Source organism: Micropterus salmoides, unplaced genomic scaffold (assembly GCF_014851395.1).
Source record: "Micropterus salmoides isolate LMB-PRFRI ecotype aquatic unplaced genomic scaffold, ASM1485139v1 Ms_hic_scaffold_15, whole genome shotgun sequence".
In the NCBI taxonomy this organism is placed as follows: domain Eukaryota; kingdom Metazoa; phylum Chordata; class Actinopteri; order Centrarchiformes; family Centrarchidae; genus Micropterus; species Micropterus salmoides.
In genome coordinates, this window is record NW_024040596.1 from 16,147,788 (window position 1) to 16,167,253 (window position 19,466).

At 39.7% G+C, this 19,466-nt stretch overlaps 1 protein-coding gene across 1 annotated transcript; it reads right to left on the reverse strand.

The window, feature by feature from the left end:
- Positions 1–4,098: 4,098 nt before the first annotated feature.
- Positions 4,099–19,260, reverse strand: LOC119903387 (protocadherin-17-like). Its single transcript, XM_038719519.1, has 4 exons — positions 15,663–19,260; positions 14,448–14,506; positions 14,135–14,304; positions 4,099–5,339 (listed from the first exon to the last, which is right to left on the reverse strand). Exons 1-4 carry the CDS (start codon positions 18,129–18,131, stop codon positions 4,762–4,764), a joined length of 3,276 nt encoding a protein of 1,091 aa, XP_038575447.1. The 5' UTR covers positions 18,132–19,260; the 3' UTR covers positions 4,099–4,761.
- Positions 19,261–19,466: the final 206 nt, after the last annotated feature.

Consider the following 19,466-nt stretch of genomic DNA (forward strand, 5'->3'; position numbering starts at 1 on the left):
AATGTTTCTATACTGTGTCTCTGTCTGTATAGTGTGCCCTTTCTCTCTCGGTCTCACCTTTAAAATTTCCATCTTATTTGTGATGGCAGACAAAGCACTTAAAGGGTGAAGCTTTTTAGACTCGGGACTTTTGAGCACATGACAGAGCGCATTAGATTTTCCACTTTATGCAGATATTGGCCCACTTTGTCACTAAAAGGCGTGTAGAGGACTATTTTTGCCCAATTCAAAGTGAGGAAAGTGTGTCATGACCCAGTAACACATAGTGAAACCTGTATGAAGTCCTGCCGGATCACTCCCTCATGCTATATCCTTTCTTGTCGTTAAACATTAATCATGATTGACATATTGGCGTGCATTTGAACTCCTCCCAGAGGAGAATGCCATAAGTAACACCTTTGTAGGAAGCACTAAAAATGAAACGGCTGTGTAGTCTGGAATTTTCTGTCAGACGGGGTCAATAAAAGGGGTGTTAATTCCTGTGGGTCTGAATGAAAGCTAAATGCAGTCAACAGTGTCATACTCCTCTAAGAACGGGAGCAGAACAATGTTTAAAGGACAGTGTTTTGCAAAAGCCTCCCAGACTGCCCTGTCAAGTCTGTCTAGAGTCACAAAGGGAAAATGAATTGTGAAAGTGTAGTTGCTTCCACACATGCATATTTTACAGTGTTACTTTGAATCCAAATGAAGGAAATCATTACTGAATAGTGAAAGCTGGCATTTACATTTATTTCCATATCACTATGCTCGGTAAAAATTTATCAACACATTAATCAATTTGGTTAACTACTGAGGTTTTCACAATCACCTGCTTTGACCGGTGTACACTTAGTTTAGTCATTGTAACAGCTCTATCTCTTTCTTTCTAAAGAAAGCTTTTCTAAGCTTCCACCAATGCACAAGGATCTGAAGCTTAAACAGACTGTCCATAGGCTATATTTCAGTATCACAGAGCAACATGATCCTCAATATTTCTCTGGAATTTTGATGGTGATCTAATAAGGTTTGAGCTCACAATTCGCTTAATGAAATCTGTTGATAAATGTTGTGACTCTGTGCACTGTGGTCTGGGTCTAATATCAAAAAGAATAGTTTGATATTTTGGGAAAACTGTTTTTTAGGTGTGAGAAGATTGATACTTTCATGTCTGTGCACATGATGTTACGCCTGGCTGATTAGCTTGGAATAGCATAAAGAAAAACAGGAAACAGCTAGCCTGACTCTGTCTACACATAGACTGGTGAAATCACAGCCACTTTTTTACACCTCTGTTTTTATAAATTTTAGAGTTGCTGGAAGGTGGAGACCGGCTGTTTTCCCATGTTTCCAGTCTTTATGCTGAGCTAAGCTAACCAGTTGGTGGCTATAGCTTCATATAAGAGTGGTATCAATCTTCTCATCTGACTCCTGGGAAGAAAAAGAAAAAGCATATTTGAACAATTTAGTTTATTTGATCCCAATTTAAATGAAAATGACAAAAAACTGATACGTATAAAACATAGTAGTCTCATCTTTTGCATCATGTTATAGCAAAGCATTTTGACAATTTTGGTGAAAGAGGAATGCGACAAACGTTTACACCAGTGAGTGTTTGTAGCGCACATTACATTCATTCATTAAAAATGAATTCATGCCTTAATGAATTACTGAATGAATGAATTTAGTGTGTATTATACAAAGTGATTCTCAAAGTAACACCTCCTTAGCATTAAATTCAGAGGCGTCACATTTACATGATCTAATTGGGTACAGTTCTCTATTTATATGGAAGTTTGTTTTGTACGTTTAAAACAAATATGCAAATAAACCTAGGAGCAGCAGCATTTTAATAATTTTGCCCTCAAGGCATGCTCTCTGTGTTCAGTGGCATCTCTCAGTTAAAATGAAAACTACTCTCTCAATATTGTTTATGTGTTGTGTTCACTGTTGTTTCCCCACCAACAGTTCTTAGCCAAGTGGAACCATCTCCCATAGCATTTGGTGGAGGTGGTAGACAAGCTCTTAATCGGCTGTGTTATTGAATTATTGAATTAAAAGCTTAAGTACTCAGGGTGAGCATGTCAATTTTTCACAACTGAATGGTACACTGCTCATTCCATTTTCATCTGAATAGATCATTTGTGTATGTAAAATGTAGAAGAATGGAGGTATTACACAGATCAGTTTCATTGTCTGTAATTCCCTTTCACTGTGACTGTAATCATTCTGAGAGACAAGTCATATTCATCCAACACTGCATGCTAGTCCTTAATCTGCATTCAGTTCCCCTCAGAAACATAGCACTTTTTTGTCACACAGCTGTAGTGTAGTACAGTGTTAATTAAGAAAGGGTTTGCTTCTGAGCTAATATTGCATAATTACAGTAAAAGTGGAAGTTTAACCTGTTTTACATCCTTACGATGTAAAACAATTATATAGTTTTTTAAAAATTGAGGAGTAAGTGTCGCAGCAAATGGTTCAACCCTTTTCTACTTGACATTCTGCTCACCTGTCTTCATCCCTCGTGTTCTGAAACCCTGGGACTGATACAGATAAAATGATGTGATGTTTCTGTCTGTATTTCAATGGGATGAGTTGCTGTGACCCACGCAATCTTCCTCTCAAAGAGTATTTCAACTTATGCAGATGAGCTCATCAGAGCTGCCTGCTGAGATGAGACATCTAGGTCTGGAATTGTGTCAATACCAGCACCAAAACAAATGCAAATCAAAATCCAAATTAATGTGTTTTCCCTGAGGAGAAACTGAGTCGTACTTATAGTAAGCTCTCAGTAGATGACAGGATTCTGTTATCCAGAGCTCACGGAAAACAAGGCATTCTCAAACCGCTCACCAAGCCGAGGTACAAAAGTCAGTGTCTCCAGATGGAGAAACTGAACTAAACTAAGTAAAAAGAAAAAGGAGGCTTTTGTGTGATTGTTTTGCAGATGAAGAATGGAAAACATTTCTATATTTCCAGGATTCTTAAGTTCAGTGATCTATCTTGGTAAACATACATCCATACTTTCTATACAGACTATGTCAAGCAGATGTAGTTGATATGCTCCAGGTTTTCTAAATAGTATTACTCTGGTCACGGTGGCATTTATGTCACTGTCTTCTGCTTGAATGAATAAGGAGCAGCCACGTTTAAAAAAACAGGTTGTGTTTGGAAAGAAATGAGCAAATGGATGGATTGCAGTGGTTGAGGCTGTTCTAATATGTCTGTGGACCGTGGCCTTCTGTCACTACACCTACCCTATCTGCATTTCACTGAATAGTAAATAGCGCACAATGCATATAAACAGCAAATTTGTGCACAGGCTTTTGTAACTCTTTTGTGAAAGGAGGAGACAAAAGGATGGACATTTTGTGCTCTCAGTGAAAAGACTTTGAAAATTTAGATATTAAACTCCACTCCAATGTCTCCTAACCTTGAAATATCTTCAGTGATGATGCTGTATATGTATACTTTTTACTTAACCTTTAATGAACTGTTTGTTCAATCCTTTGCTAATGCAATGACCCACTTTCCCCCACAGGGATCATTAAAAATTTATTTTGATCTAATCAAAGAATTCGTTTCTTGTAACTGCCAGTTCCAGCTGAATGTTAACTTAACATTTTTGTTAGATTCATGTCTCGTCATTTGCCAGACACATTCATAAATAAAACAATAATAACAAGAAGACTTTAACTGACAACAGCTCTGATGACTTTGAATTTGAGTATGAGCACAAAAACATGAGCAGGGTTTTCATCACCACCTTATGATGCATACTTTTAATATAAGCATTGAGCATAGGAAGTCAACTCATCTTCTGTTGGGTGCACTAATACACAGTGCATGTTTTTATTGGAGATTTTAAATGTAAATAGCTGTGTAAAATGTTGATTGTGATTTTCTTTTGAAGCTGTCCTTACTAGGATCTAGACTACTGCTAGATAACATGTGCTGGTATACAGTGTATAGCTGAATTTGGCACATTTGCAGAGTCGCTAGTGCTTTTTAGTCATTAACACATATTAAGCACCATGTAGACATAAATGCACTTCTCTCACATAAAAACACGACAGCTTCAGAATGTGTCACCAGTCGAAAATAATTGCCTTCCATGCACACAGTGTATACAAATTTAATAAAATACACAACAAGTACAGTGGCCCACATTCACGTGTAAGCTCAGCTTATTTTCACATAAACTGCAGAGAAGACAACAATAAAATTACAAATACATTCTTAAAAAACTGTTATAGGAACCTCAAATGGTTTTATGAAAAGGGACGATCCCTGTTGCACCACCATTAACAGTTCATAAGACACTTCACTTTTGTATTTTATCACTGATATGTATTTCAGTTTCCTGTAATATTCAAAGAGATGTTCCTTATACACTAAATGGAGACAGAAAGCTTCACTGTACAAAAGCAGACAGGACTCAATAGCTTAACAGTAGCAATTTGCTCAACAGCCTCACAAAATTGGAGCTTGAAATGTGTAAAATACAGACATCTAAATTGACAGGTACAGTACACCATGAAAACACTTGAAGTCAGGTAAGTGCTGATCCCCCCCCCAAACCTTCACAGCAGTCAAGGACACATATTTCACCTAAACACAACAAGTCACAAACTCAAAAAACATACAAAGCAGATGGTTTTTGGTTATACAATGCGTGTCTGGACACCTCTGTGGGTCAAAATAAATCACCTCTTGGTCATTAATCTGTGATATCATCATCACACCCCTGGCAGGTGAGAGCAAGTGGGATCATCTGACCTGTCAGTTACCAGAGTCCCGCGGGTCGAGAGCACAATCTGATCCCCCACACTCCTGGCTGATGACAGAGCTGTGAATGAGACTGCTTGACAGGGACTTAGACCTGAGCTCGCAGGTCAGGTAGGAGGGCTCCTCCAATTCAGTGTGCAGTGGGGAGCACTGGCCATCTGGAGGGCCGTAGGCACTGCTGTCTGAACCCCCCTCTCTCTCTTCTTTGGACTCTTGGTTGGCCAAGTCCAGGGGCATACTACTTTTGGTGGGACTACTGGACGCAGATGGACTCTCCTGTAGCGGTGGGCTTAGTGCATGCTGCGATTTGAAGTAAGGTTTGACATTGGCCACAAGGATTGTACTGTCCCGCTGTTCCTTTCCAAACGTGCTGAGGGTTTTTCTGCTGCTGCAGCTGATGGTGCCATAAATCTCTGTCTCTACCATGGCATCTATTCCCACAGGGATGAAAAGGTTGGTGCGATTATCGGCGCTGTCTGCTTGGCTTCCTACCCGTAACTTTGGCATCCAGCATCTGTCAGAATGTCCCAGTGCACGACATTCATCGGTGCAGTGGACTGATTTGTCTTGCTCTGCAAAAACAGTTAAACATTTGTTATTGGACCCTGCTGGAGTAAGAAAAAACAACCTAGAAGAAAATGTAGATGACATTCTGAAGTATGAGCAGCAACAATAAAACACTCCAACAAACACAAATTCCAATACTATTCTTACTAAGTATAGTATCTTTGCCTGATACGTTATTTAGTATGCATCACTAGATTTTTCCAGAATAAAATAAGAACCAGCCGCCTGTTGCAACACTAGTTCAAATTTAGCAATGTTAGTACAGCGTTTTCTATTCTAGTAATCACCCACACTTCATCCATAAAATAACAATGTCATACCCACCCCAAAAAGTTAATTTTGCCGTTTTTCTTTTGATGGTTAATGTTGCAAAATAGTGATTCAGCTAATCCATAAAACCTTTTCCTTCTGCTATTCTCAACAACCTATGTGGGTGTTTCCAGGAAAATATCATCTGGTGCAGAGGAAGTGATGTGTTTTTCATTTCCATCTTAATCTGCTTGTGTGGACTAAACAGAAAAACAACTGTGGAATTTGCATAAGCAGTGATAGTAGCCATTTCTGATCAGAAAGTGGTGAGAAAGTCTGTAGTTTGAATACTGTTAGTTTTAATACTGTTATGGCTCATTATTTTAATTTTTGTGCTTTTCCAAAAAAAACTATTTATAGATGGGAATTTAGTCAATATTCATTTTGGATGTTCAAAAAGTGGGTGAAAATCAGTTCAATATCTAAAATTAAAAACCAAGGCGAAATTGGATTTTGGAAATACTATTTGTAGCACAAACACTCATTAGTTTGACCTTTAGTAATTTTTCTAATTACCTTGAGAGACTGGTGTGCTCTCAGCAGCTCATTTGCATTTCCCTCCCATTTTTCATTTCACTTGTTATTAGTGGATGCATATTATGACCTGCCCTTGCCACAATAGGTAATGGTGGTCACAACTCTTTTTGTGTGGAGAAAGTGAAAATTAAGATGATGCTTCTTTAAAAATCTGGATAAGTTTTGGTGAAAATTGGCAACACTGAAAAACAATGATCTTTAAATATAGTTTACATTGTAAGTATACCTCAGTGGCAGTAACAGTAGAATTTCAAATTGAAATGTGGTCGTCACTTGATGCATGTTGATGCATTCATGTTGGTGAAGTGGTCCCCTGATTATTCCATGACTGTAATAGGTGCAGCTGCATTAGCTGAAGCTAGGGCCAGTGTAGTAGTAGTAAAAAGGTGGATCTATGGGTAAGACTCTGTCTTTGTGTCGCAACTCAAGTCTTTTACATTTCACAACACATCTAACCCAGGTAGACATGAAATATGCACCAAGAGTGAATCATAGAATGAGACAATTTTCATGGTGTGTGTCATTTTTCTTTAGCCATTACACTACCCTATCCAAATAAATTTGACAATGATGCATCGAGGTATTTTGCACGTAGAGGCATACAGCGAAATGTCAAACATATCTTTGTAAATTGGTAGTAATTGACAGTTTTCTTTCATTTGTTATACATGAAAATGAAACAACAATTTGTAAAAGTGTAAATTTAATCTTCCTGTTGGTGTGATGACTGACTTAACTTTACTCTAATGAATGTGATTTCTTTGCTGCAATCGCCATGATGTTGTAATGACATCCTTCATGCCAGATATCCAATCAAATTAAAATAAAGATCAGACAGTCAATCAGAATTTGGTTATTTATTTAGGTTTTGTAAATTGTGTTTTCTGTCAAAGATCTCAGACTGAAAGAAATTAATGAATGAGCCAGCCAAACACACAAAGACAAATACATACAGACAACTCGCACTGCATCTGCAAAATCTCCCCCTCTTCACAGAAACCATATGTTCCTTTTATAAAACATTCTCACATCTGGATACAGTCACACATTAACACGTCGCATCAAGTCTGGATACAGTCACATATTAACACTTAGCATCTCAAAAATCTGTCTTCTCCTCCCAAGGGAACCAAAGGTTTCAACCAAAGCATGAAACCTGTTTTTTATTAATATTTCATCCAATCACAAGATGGCCTGACACTACACTGATCAGCTCTCATAACTTTGGTCTATAAATAAGGCTTCTCTAGCTTGCTCACATGCCATTTGGTGATATCAAAGACAATGAGCAAGTGACTAACTGTGAATAAGGAACTTGATTTCATTTTTAGTCCTGGTCCTGGTGAGGAGAATATCAGCCTAGAACAAGGGGGAAGCACCACATGACGAGGCTCTTCCTACAGTGGAAAAGGTGGGGAGATCCTATTGTTCAAAGGCAACAGTACCTTCCTCGCACACCAGCCTCGGCCAGGTTGCTGGAGGATGCACAAATGCGAGGGGGAAGTTCAAACAAGCACACACAAAAAAAAGATACCTGCTCCACAACCTCAAAGAGATGTGAAAAGCATCACCATGTGCCATACAAGCAGCACAAGCTCATTTGCAAAGTACATGCCACCACCATCGCATCCTGCTGCTCAAGTCCATGAACACCCACACCCACACACATGCACACATTTGCAGCCATAGAACAAAATGGAACTGTTAATTCTGCTATGACTAGATGGAGATTTTACGTGTTAAATGGGGCTGTTAATTTTACACCGTAGCTTTTTTAGAGATTTAATAAAGAATGCATACATTAGCATTGTTAAAGGAAAAGGCGTTTTCTAATTTATTAATTTTTTTGCAAAAATCTGTAAAAGTATCCTTTGTCTTTTATTGGCTACAGTAATTTCTTTAGTACATTATGTGTTTTTATGTGCGTAGTAAATTGTTTTAGGTTAATGGTTGTCATTTGACCATTTTGACCATTTTCTCATGTGAACTAATTACAGCTAGCTATCATTTTTTGTGGATGGTGTTTGCCTGAGAAAGCGTTCTCACAGTTCTCATCTTTTCGGTCTAAAAGTTGCATTGATAATTATTTTGGAGAGACTGCTAATTTGTGTGGAAAACCTCTCTTTTTCCTTTGTATGCTGATTTTTGTTCTGCACCTGTACCGTACTTTGGTTCGCTGTGCACACTATCCACCTTTTTTGGTATGCATAAAGAATGTTCACAAAGGTTTCACCCTCAGTGACCAATAACACAACAGATACTAATTTGACATACCGTTCTAAACCTCGGACCAGCCTTTTTTAGTGTCTTTAAATAAAAAAAGAAATGATATATGAATTGTGCTTATTTATTCAAATAAAAGTGGCAAAATGTCAATGACATGAAACAGATAAACAATTCATTCAGTAATCTTAATATTACTATTGGTGAATTTGAGTAAATTTCAATCAATTTCAAGGATCTGGAAATAATAATCTGTATTTACAGTTTTAACGTTAGTTTAGATTGTTTGGGAAAATCATATCTGTTTACACATCTTAACTGGATATAATCTATACTCTTTTACTGTATCATGACTGGATATTGCGTATACTTTGTGTATACTCTTTTGTAATGCGTGACAGTCTTAGTCTTTGTTGCTGAAGCATCGCTGCTGGAGCCCTATTGTTTTTGTTCTCATTCTTCTTATCATTATTTTTCTCCGCTAAAAGTGTAAGTGCAGCAACAACCATAAGACCTAGAAACACCAAAACATTGGCAGGTGCATGGTTGCAAATTCCACCCACTACTCATGAAACGCACATAAAATGACAATCACTGACCTAAAGGTGGAGCTGTAGTAATCAAGTTTACATTTTTACAATTATCTCAAAAATGGCTTGGCCTAGAGTCAAAATTCTTCCAACCTTTTAATCTTTCAAGGTAATTGTATCTTTGCTCAAACTATATCAGATTATGCAACATTTTCTCAATTTTCTTAACATCCTTCTTTTGACATCTAGTCAAAAACCGCTGGGACAGTTTTTTCTAAGCTTAATCGGGGACATCTGCGGACTAATCTATGATCTTAAATTGTTAAATAAATTTCAATATGTCAATCCATTTGAATTATACTAGCAAGTCAATTTTTACCAAAATAGGCTATATATAAAATTTGCAATAACTCATGAATGCTTACATTTTGAATTGCATTGCACTTCACCTCTAGGGGGCGACACAAATGGAAAAAAGTTTCTATCTCAAAAACGGCTGCATGGATTTGTACGAAATTTGATTTGAATGATCTAGGGTCATGACTCAGTTGATGTATAAAATTGACTAAAGTGGGCATGGCTTATTACAACAAAGTTTTTCTAGACATTTCACATTCCAGACTTCAATAAATCAAAATAAATCACCCTTACGTCCTACAGAGCTGACATTTTTTCAGCACATCCACTGATGTGTGACAGAAGTTTGCTCACTGCAACGGATGGCCAGTTCCTGAGTCCATCACTCTATATTTTTTCAAAATATGAAAATGAATCAAAGGATACAAAAATTGACACAGGCATTCGTTGGATACGTGATATCACATGTTTCAAACGGTGTTCAGATATCTCAAACAATGAGTCCGCAGTGACATTAAATGTCTTACTGTAATAAGTAATGCATGCACAACATTTTCTATTTCATAATTTTATCACCAACATTTCGACTGTTGTAAGCATTTTAAGTTTAAACAGACAAAAAGACCCCTGTTTTGCACGTGCGATATCATTGCCTCAGTTTGTGAGAAAGTGTGTGGAAACCACATCTCCCCAGTGGGGCAGTCAGTAAGTCACCTTCTCTGGGGATACAAAGGTCCATGGTTGAAATCCCCAGGCGGCTGAGTCTTATTGCCAAAAATGTGGCAATTCATGCATGTGGTGTGTTTTCAAGTGGTCATTGAGGTTATGAGGTCGAAGATTGCATATTGTGCTTGGACCACGTGATTATTTCTTCTTATTATTATTTTACTCAGTTGAAAGTGTTTGTGCAGCAGAAAATGTAAGACCTAGAAACACAGATCTATGGTAGGCTGCAAATTCCAACCACTCCTCAGGCACATATAATGACACTCACTGACCTCAAGGTGACGATGTAATAATCAAGATTACATTTTCACAATTATCTCGAAAACAGTTTGACCTAGAGTCAAAATTCTTTCATTATTTTAAGGTCTCAAGTCACCTTTATCTGATCTTCTACTATAAAAATATTCTCAACATCCTATTTCCAACACCTAGTCAGAAGCCACTGGGCCAATTGTCCCAAGCCAGAATCATCTACAGATGTCACTGATCTTAAGTTGTTAAAGAAATGTCGATATGTCAGTCCGTTTCAGTTATACAAGCCAATCAATTTTGTATGAAACACATCTTCACTGAAGGTTGTAAGCTACATCGAATGTTTCTAAAAGTAGATTTATATACCTCAACAGAGCATCAGCATATTGTGAAGACCATGATATATATTTTTAAAGAAAATCAAGAGTTCTGCTTCTTGTCAATAAATAAAAAGCAAGCACCCGAATGCTCCCAGTCAGTTTGGACCCTGATCATTGCAGCTATATGTTGTGTTTATTGTTGTAACAATGTTTTTATGTTGCCTTCTTGGCCGGGTCTCTCTTGAAAAACTGGTTAAATGTAGGCGATTGAAATGAAATAAATGTGAGAATGTCTTGTATGTGGTATAAATTAAGTTGGTTAAAGGGTGACAAACAAAATTAAATCACAATAAATATACATATTTACATATATTGTGCTTTTTAATAAATTAAATTGAGCAGGTCATGTGCTAGCTAACCCACAGAGAAGCATGCATGTAAAGTAAAGTCTGCAGGAAAGCAGTAGTAAAGTCTATTTTTAATAATGCATTGTTTGTGGTGCAGCAAAACCACAACTGTGCCTATTTACAAACAACTACAAGTTTGGACAAGCCATATTTACTCAGAGATTTCTGAAACAAATTTCATTTCTTGGCTGCATACTGTGACTTTTTTTCTACTTATTATGTGAACTTTCATTGTCGCACTCTCAGCATAACCCATTCTGGTGCTATCTTTGTCAAGACTAAGATCAAGAGAAAATACGCATTTCAATTCAAAATGCATTTTACATCAAAAGGAAGAACTAAATGATGGCTTTGATTTGGCAAAACCGCAACACAGATCCTGCATGTTATAAGTGCTACGCTTTGAAGCATGTACACCTCAGATTACAGTTGCGTGCCCCGTGCATTTGTGTTTCTCTGTCTTTCTTCTGGCACCGTAGAAAAAAGTATTTTTTAGGCACAGATACACGAGGCCAGAACAATAAGCATAAGCAAGGAGAAGCAGGGATATGCTGAATTCATTTCCATGGTACCTATCACCACTGCAGAGGAGCTAGCAGATGATGCTGATGCAAAGGGATGTATGTGCTTAGAAGGTTCAGCAAAAATGCAGTACGTTTTTTTTCTGCCATTGTGCTATTTGGCTCCCTATATAACCAGAAGCAAATTAAGGATCATGTCTGCATGTTTACATAACATTTAATTCTTAATGCTTACAAGAGATGAAGACTGTCATAATCACACATTAATGATCGCACGCTATAGCTTTTGTATAACACAATGTATAAAAATTCTATTAAGTACATATAACAATTTGGGGGGGAAAAAGATCACTGTACAGTTAGTTGCTTTATAATTTATATTATTTTTTAAAAATGCAGAGGGAAGAGGGTGAGGAAGTAAGGGTGCTTTCATCTATTGTGCCTGTCATTGGCTTTCCATTTCCATTTTTCATTCCATCACTGAATATAAATTTGTTAAATAATAGCTCTAAAATTACAGAGTTATACAATGGCTTTATATAGTCCACTGCATTTACATAGTCACATAATAGAATCATGACAAAGTAGCTGTGATCTTATAGGGGACTGTGAATGGCTCGATAACATGTTCTCAAAAACAAAGAAACCGCCTGCCCATTATAAATAGAATCAGAGAAAGCCGAGCAACATACCCACTGTGCATCTGGTTGCTGTGAGAGTGAATAAATATTCAGAGTGCATGATAGTGGAAGCTGCACAGGTGCATATATTACCTGTATCAAAGCAGCCAGGAGACTAGAGGGATGGTAAAGGTAAAGACATAAAAGCAATACTACTTAACCCACAAGCTTTTGTGTTGGTGCATTTGGAACAAAAATTCTGTGGTGTCTCCATTTTGGATAATAGCGCTATCTTGTCAGAATCTGCAAAACAGTGGCTTTGTTGTTCAATAAATGTACCTGTATGTGTTTGTGTGTATGTGTGTGTGTGTGTGTGTGTGTGTGTAAGTGAGAGACAGAAGGAGTGTGTGGGTTGGAGGGTGATGTTTTTGTGTGATCAGGTCTAAGGCACAGTGCATAATGTAGATCTTCCATTTTGTAGTCAGCAGACAGTGACACCATTTAATGTTCAACTGACCAACCTCAAGAGAGATCACAATTTAATCCAACCATTAGCTTTGCTTTTTAACTACAGTTTTTTTACATTGAAACAGGAAATGCATTAGCACAACGTATTAATATTAAATGCATTGCCCCGCTTTTTTTGGTATTTCTCTTATCTTAGAAATGCTGGTCTATAAATTGACTGACATTCCTGCCTAGCAAACGTCACCACTGCACATGTTAATATTCAGTCTTGCATGTACAAAACATCTCTTTCAATATCTGTCCATTTGATTGGCCTTAGAACTCTGAATCAGATTCAGAAATGTGCTGCAAAAAAAAAAAAAAGTGATTGAATTTACACCTCCCACAGAGTCAAGTTTGGTCTGCCATAATTCCTCATAGCACACACACACACACACACACACACACACACACACACACACACACGCACACGCAAACACAAACACACACACATACACATAAAAGTGAGATAGATAGATTGAGAGAGATTCACACATCCTTCTGGCAGCCGCAAGAGTGTTTCCATCTCTGCCCTCCTGAGCATGCCACAAACAAACAGTTCATAGCAATGTAAATGGTGTGGAAAGTACTGCATAGGGACCCGATGACCAGAGCCATTCTCTTCCAAGGCTCACACAAGGAAATGAGAAACATTGCCATCTCAGTCAAGCCCCCCAATATATTTTATCTTACCAGTGAGAGTTGCTTTCATATTTTCAGTTTATATCCACAATAGCTAAATATATCAGTCGCTATCAGGTCAGCCAGGTTGCAACAGATTGACAATCATCTATGATTATACTCCTGGCAGTGCATATCGTTTCAGATTTTTGAAATGAAATTTAACATTTCTATTTTCAGTTGTTAAGCAAAGCTCCTCTCAAAACTGTGTAACCACAGCAAAACTGATAATAACTGAGAAAATCTTTCCAAGCAAAAGGTGGAAACACTCCGTCAAGTTGCACCAGAAATACCTGTCATTTTGCGCTGCAAGTGTCTATCATGCTCTCTTGTCTCTGTCGTGTTATTGAAGACATGCATGCAGCGAATCTGTGTTCAAATAATGACGTGATCAAAAGAGACACCGACGGAGATACACTTTGCCATGCATATGAGTTTGTTTGATGTCAAAATAAGACAGGAGATGTTTGAACATTCTACCTTCAGCCAATGGGCTCTTTTATCCTTTTAAACTACCATCTACCTTCCACCCTGGTGCCTTCATGTCATCTTTGGAGCACAGCACAGGCTGTCTACAATGTAAAGCGGTACAAAGTAGCATTACCCGCATGTAATAACAGTGTGGATTTACCTCTTGAATATTGTTGAATATTTGTTTGCATTGGTTTACCCAGAGGCTGGTGGACCTCCACTAACAGCAAACACCAGCGGGCTGAATGTATGTTCTCGGGGCATTGAGTATAAACAATGTCTGGTAGAAGAGTCAGTTAGGCATCTTCAAGATGTCAGGAACAGAGTGTATCCACTCACCCTGCTCAAAAGGCTGGCCATTAACTGCTGTTGCTTTCATCTTGAGGACCTCCCTAGCAGACGTGTCGCAGTGTGAGCCTTTATTAGTATCCTGGTCACTATCAGCCTGGTCACTATCACCATGGCCACTGTCTCGGAGGCTTGCTCGTTCTGCATCCTTAAATGTTGAGCTGCAGCAGAATAGAAAGAGAGAAAAAAACATAACTTGCCATTACCTCTGCGTGAGCGCTCCAATTTCAGCCATAGTCAGGCTAGATACAAAGATGAAGAAGCTAAATGCACTGGTCAGGAAGCTTTTGGATAGAGCTCTTACCTTTGAACAAATGGCTGCCTGCTGCCAGCATAATTGGGCTCTGAGGGGAAATTTTCCGTCTTGAAATGAAAGGAAAATAATATTTTGCATTGGACATGTTAAAATTTCATGCAATTTTCAACAATAGCGTAATAGAGTAACATGAGATTGAGAATATTCTCGTCTGGTTGTCAGATTCTTATATTTTCATTATAACACCTGAACAATGTCAATGAAAGCCATAGAGCACTTGCCAGTAATGACGGCATGATAAGACAAATCTCCATTGTGACCATATGTGCCTCCTTGGCAAGGCAAAGGAGTAAAGCATTAGCTACTGTCATCAGCATCCTTTTCCTCCTATCTTGAGAATAATGTGTTTGTGTTGATCACACCCACATACCCTAGTGACTGGTGACAGTGCCAGGCCTTGTCATCTGTGTTATCATCTCCAAATGAGACTGTCGGTGAGACTGTCCTAGATATTTACATCGTTTACAACAGATAATTGTGCTGTGCTAAACAGCACTACAAGCCCATGCTGTCAAATTAGCATGTTAGCTGGCTCATGTATACAACCCCGCCATCTCTGCAAGGCAAGGCCGGACCCTATTAATGGCCTTATCATGCCAACTTTGGATGCGGATGGGTGGATCTGGCCCACATTTGTGGGGAGCGAAAAATGTGATTGTAAGGTTATGCTGTGTGCATCTAGCTGTCTGGTGCACATTGGTTCAGTAATGTGATCAGACAATCTGCTCAAACACCTGTCCAATCCCACATTTCAGGCAGGGTTTTGTTTTCACTCTATAGCAGTGGATCTGGCAGGGTCACAGCAGCCTTGTTCAAGACTCACACTGTTTGCATGTCTAACTGGGAGGACTTTCTGATTATGCACACCACCTGTACCATTTTGCAAGAGAAGACTTACAATGGAGCAGTTTCTAAAATGATTCTGACTCCACAAACGCATAGAAAAAAGTTCTTGATCTTGAGTGAAATGCCATTTACAACACATGAATACATACCAACACTAAGTGGCCATATCATGCAGAGAATATATCATAGTGTCATAACAGCAAAAGAAAAAGTGATAATAATGATGTCTGTTCACAGTGACAGTTTCCTTTTTTCAGTCCATTACTTTTCTTTTGTCAGATTTGTATGGTAAAGCAGCGGGCACAGATAAGCAAGAAGAAAGGGCAGATAAAGAATACAGTGCAGCATCCTCCTTACCTGTATCACTGACATCCTATTCGCTGGAGTGTCTGTGCTAAGCCCGGCAAAGCTGGAGTGGCAGCCTGCCCTGGGAACTGTCAGGCTGTTTGGGGTGGTTTTCAGGTACATGACCTCTGACCTGGGCAGTGTGAGTGGCAGAGGGCTCTGGTAGTCAAAACATATTGGTGAAGTGATGAGAGAAGGGCTGCTCACCACATTCATCCGGCTCGCAGAATCTCTCTCCTCCATCTCACTCTGCACCAGCATGATGTCACTCTTGTTGATCCTTTTCTTTTTGCCTTTCCCCACTGGAGGATTGGAGTACTCAGCCATGCGGCAGTTATAATTCCCAGTCTCCTTATCTTGATGCTTGGACTTGACAGCGATGGCGGTCATGACTGCTAAGAGCATGACAGAGATAATGCAGAGGGTAACTATGAGGGGCAGGGATACATCCCAGTGCTGCTGTTCCCCACTCGCGCTGGAACCCCCTCCCGCTGCCGTTTCTGTGTTCGCCTTAATGATCAGCTTAGCCACGGCAGATAAGGGGGGCTTGCCATGGTCAGTTACCTTCACCACCAGCTCAACCACTGGGGCAACCTCTTCCCAAAGAGCATGGGCAGTTCTGACCTCTCCTCCCACCGGATCCATCTCAAACAGGTGGTCGTCGTTTCCCTCCGTGATCTCATAGGTCAAATGTCCACTTTCTCCGTGGTCATGGTCCACTGCTTTCACTGTGGCCACGATGTATCCAATACCAACATTTCTAGGTACTGGGATTTCAGCTGTATCATTTAGCAGAAGGGGTAAAATAATAACTGGGAGATTGTCGTTGACGTCAAGGACATTGACCCTGACTGTAGAAGTGCTCTCCATGTGAGGGGATCCTCCATCTTTAGCTTGGACTTTGAACTCAAAGGACTTTGTTTGCTCATAATTGAAAGACCGTGAGGCATATATGGCTCCATTGGTGGGATTAACAGACACATAGGTGTACACGGAAACATCTCCTATATGTGACGGCAGAATGGAGTATGACACTGTTCCATTTCGACCTACATCTGGGTCGTGGGCAAGAACGGATCCCAAATACTCACCTGGGATGTTGTTCTCAGGCACCTGTAGCACATACACTGTCTTTGTAAAGCGTGGTGCATTGTCATTCTCATCCAAAATTTTCACAGTAAACGACTTAGTGTAGTTCAATGAAGGGATCCCATTGTCTCTCGCCACTATTGTTACATTGTATTCATCTTTCATTTCCCTGTCCAGAGGTCTGTCTGTGAGCAGCGTATAAAAATTATCATTGTTTTCCTGCAGTCTGAAAGGTACATTTCCCAGCACCCTGCACTGAAGTTGACCGTTTCGACCAGAATCTTTATCTGTCACTCTCACCAGCGCTATGACAGATTCTGGAGGTGCTGCTTCGCTGATGGCTCCCTGCCGGACAGAAACAAAACTTATTATTGGCGAGTTGTCATTTTTGTCAAGCACTTTGACAGTAATTTTACAGTGGCCTGGTATCGGGTTGGGCCCAAGATCCTTTGCCTGTACATCAAACTCTATGATTGGATTCTCTTCATAGTCAATTTCTCCCTGGACCTTGATGACGCCACTATTGGGGTCAATGGAGAACAAATCTTGGATTCTCTCAGATGCATATCCAGTGAAGGAATAGACAACCTGCCCGTTGCTTCCCTCATCTTGGTCAGTGGCATTTAAATCTATGAGTACTTTTCCAGGAGGTGAATTCTCTGGGATCTCAATCACATAGGAGGATTTTTCAAAGACCGGGCTATTGTCATTTGAATCAGTCACCCTGACATTGATTTGCATGGAGCCTGATCTCGGATACTCCCCACCATCAATTGCTGTGAGGAGAAGGGTGTGATGACTCTGATCCTCCCTATCCAGAGGTCTCTGAACCACCAGCTCTGGATATATAGTCCCATCACCCCTGACTTTTAAATCCAAAGAAAAGGTATTGTAATCATCTCTTGTGACCTGATAGGTCTTTATCCCATTTTCTCCAGAATCTGAGTCATGCGCAATAGTGAGAGGGAAGCGTGTTCCAGCAGCTGCGTTTTCTGAAATATCAATATTGACATGATCTGAAGGAAAACTGGGCGAGTTGTCATTTATGTCCTGTATATCAATCTTGACCATGCATATTTCCTTGTCATTGGCAAACACCTCCATAGAGAGCTGGCACTTTGGGTTGCGCCTACATAACGTTTCCCTGTCAATCCTTTGTTTGGTGAAGATTAGTCCACTCTCCGGGTCAACATCCACCAGATGTGGTGCAGAATTCTCCAGTACTCTGAAGTTAGATTTTTTCCCTCTCTCCATGGTCCCATATCCGGCATCTTTTGCTATATTACCTATAACCGTGCCAGGTCCTTGCTCCTCGGGGACAGAATAATTGAGATTTTTCAGTGTCAGGGCTTTAACCCACAGCAGAAAGAAAATGGGTACAGAGAGACGCATCCCTTCAACTGGATATGCGGTAGTGGCAGAAAGAAAAAAATCCTCGTTGACTTTCAACCTGTTGATTACGGCAAACCTAGAGGACTAAACCGAAACCAGGCATGTGGTTGACGCCGATCCCACACTAATTGGGTATCAAATCGATTTGTGAATGGTTATTGCCTTTTAATGTGTATTTTAACCTCTTTTACATGACGTTCGGCTATGATGAACTCTTTCTGTAAACAAAGATGACCGCCCGACGACACCTAATGCATGAATTAAAGATCAAATTCAACATTGTACAGGAAATGCTTTGTTTTTCCTCACGGGAGGGACTTAATGAATAATCGATGACTATAAAGTATTAATATTCCCTACTGCATCCAAGGTTAAAGCGTTTGAATCTCTGTGGTGAAGGTTAGACCGTAGCTTACAAAAGCGCATTGCCCTCATGCGACATCTACACCTAGGCTACAGCAAATACTGACATGCCCGTTCAAAATGCAGCATTGTCCGATGTTAACCATTCACAATGCATTTACTTTTTCTCCTGTGCGGCACACTGTTGCATATGGGTTCTGCTCGTGTGGCATATACAGCCTGCCCATGCCAGAAAGTAGCCTACTATAAAAGCAGGATGTAGAGCTGTTTATCCTGTCCAAACCTTTTGTGTTCCCGTCATTCAAGAGCATCTATAGCTACAGCTGCGACTTTTGTCCGATGATTGTCCTATAATCAGTCCAGTAATCCCATAATCCAGTCCAATTGGACCCAGTGCTCTTGCATCCTTCATTCGGACAATGCTCATCTGCACTGCCCCGCTGAGCGTTGCCAGAAAAAACGCGAAAAAAGGGTGCTGGAAGATTTCAGATAATCAAAATTAATCGCTTTTCCTGCGCTCAGTTCTCTCCGCGTCAACTGTTGAAACCTGCTCCCTTCGCAGTGAGATCTGACCGGAATCCTCTCGACGCCTTTATAACAGACTCCAGTGTAATTCTTGGTGCATTTAACATAGTTTCTGATCGTCTTCCAGCAAATGAGTGAACAGTGACAGATCTTGCCTTGGGGGGGTTTCTCCAATAGGTCTGGCAAGATCGCATGAAGAAGGGCTGTTCTAGTGCTACGTGATTCATTTACTGATGTGCGCGCACAGAGCAGCAGCATCACAGGGAGAACGTGCTGGTGGATGTTGCCCTTAATACATGTGGATGTGAACTAGGGATTATGAATTGATCGATGAAATGTGTTTGGCTGGGATGTAGTAGAAGCAGTAAAGACTTGACAAGTGGTCATTTTACGGAAAAGTGGATCAGATGGGCATCCTGGTGTGAAAAATGTCAAATTAAAGATGAC

What these genes read in the sequence shown, in the direction of transcription:
- LOC119903387 (XM_038719519.1), bottom strand. Translation starts at nt 18,131, where the DNA reads ATGCGTCTCTCTGTACCCATTTTCTTTCTGCTGTGGGTTAAAGCCCTG. An exon ending in ATAGGATGTCAGTGATACAG is followed by an intron (nt 14,507 to 15,662) that starts GTAAGGAGGATG and finishes TTTCATTTCAAG; the next exon opens with ACGGAAAATTTCCCCTCAGA. An exon ending in TGGCCAGCCTTTTGAGCAGG is followed by an intron (nt 5,340 to 14,134) that starts GTGAGTGGATAC and finishes CTGTTTTTGCAG; the next exon opens with AGCAAGACAAATCAGTCCAC.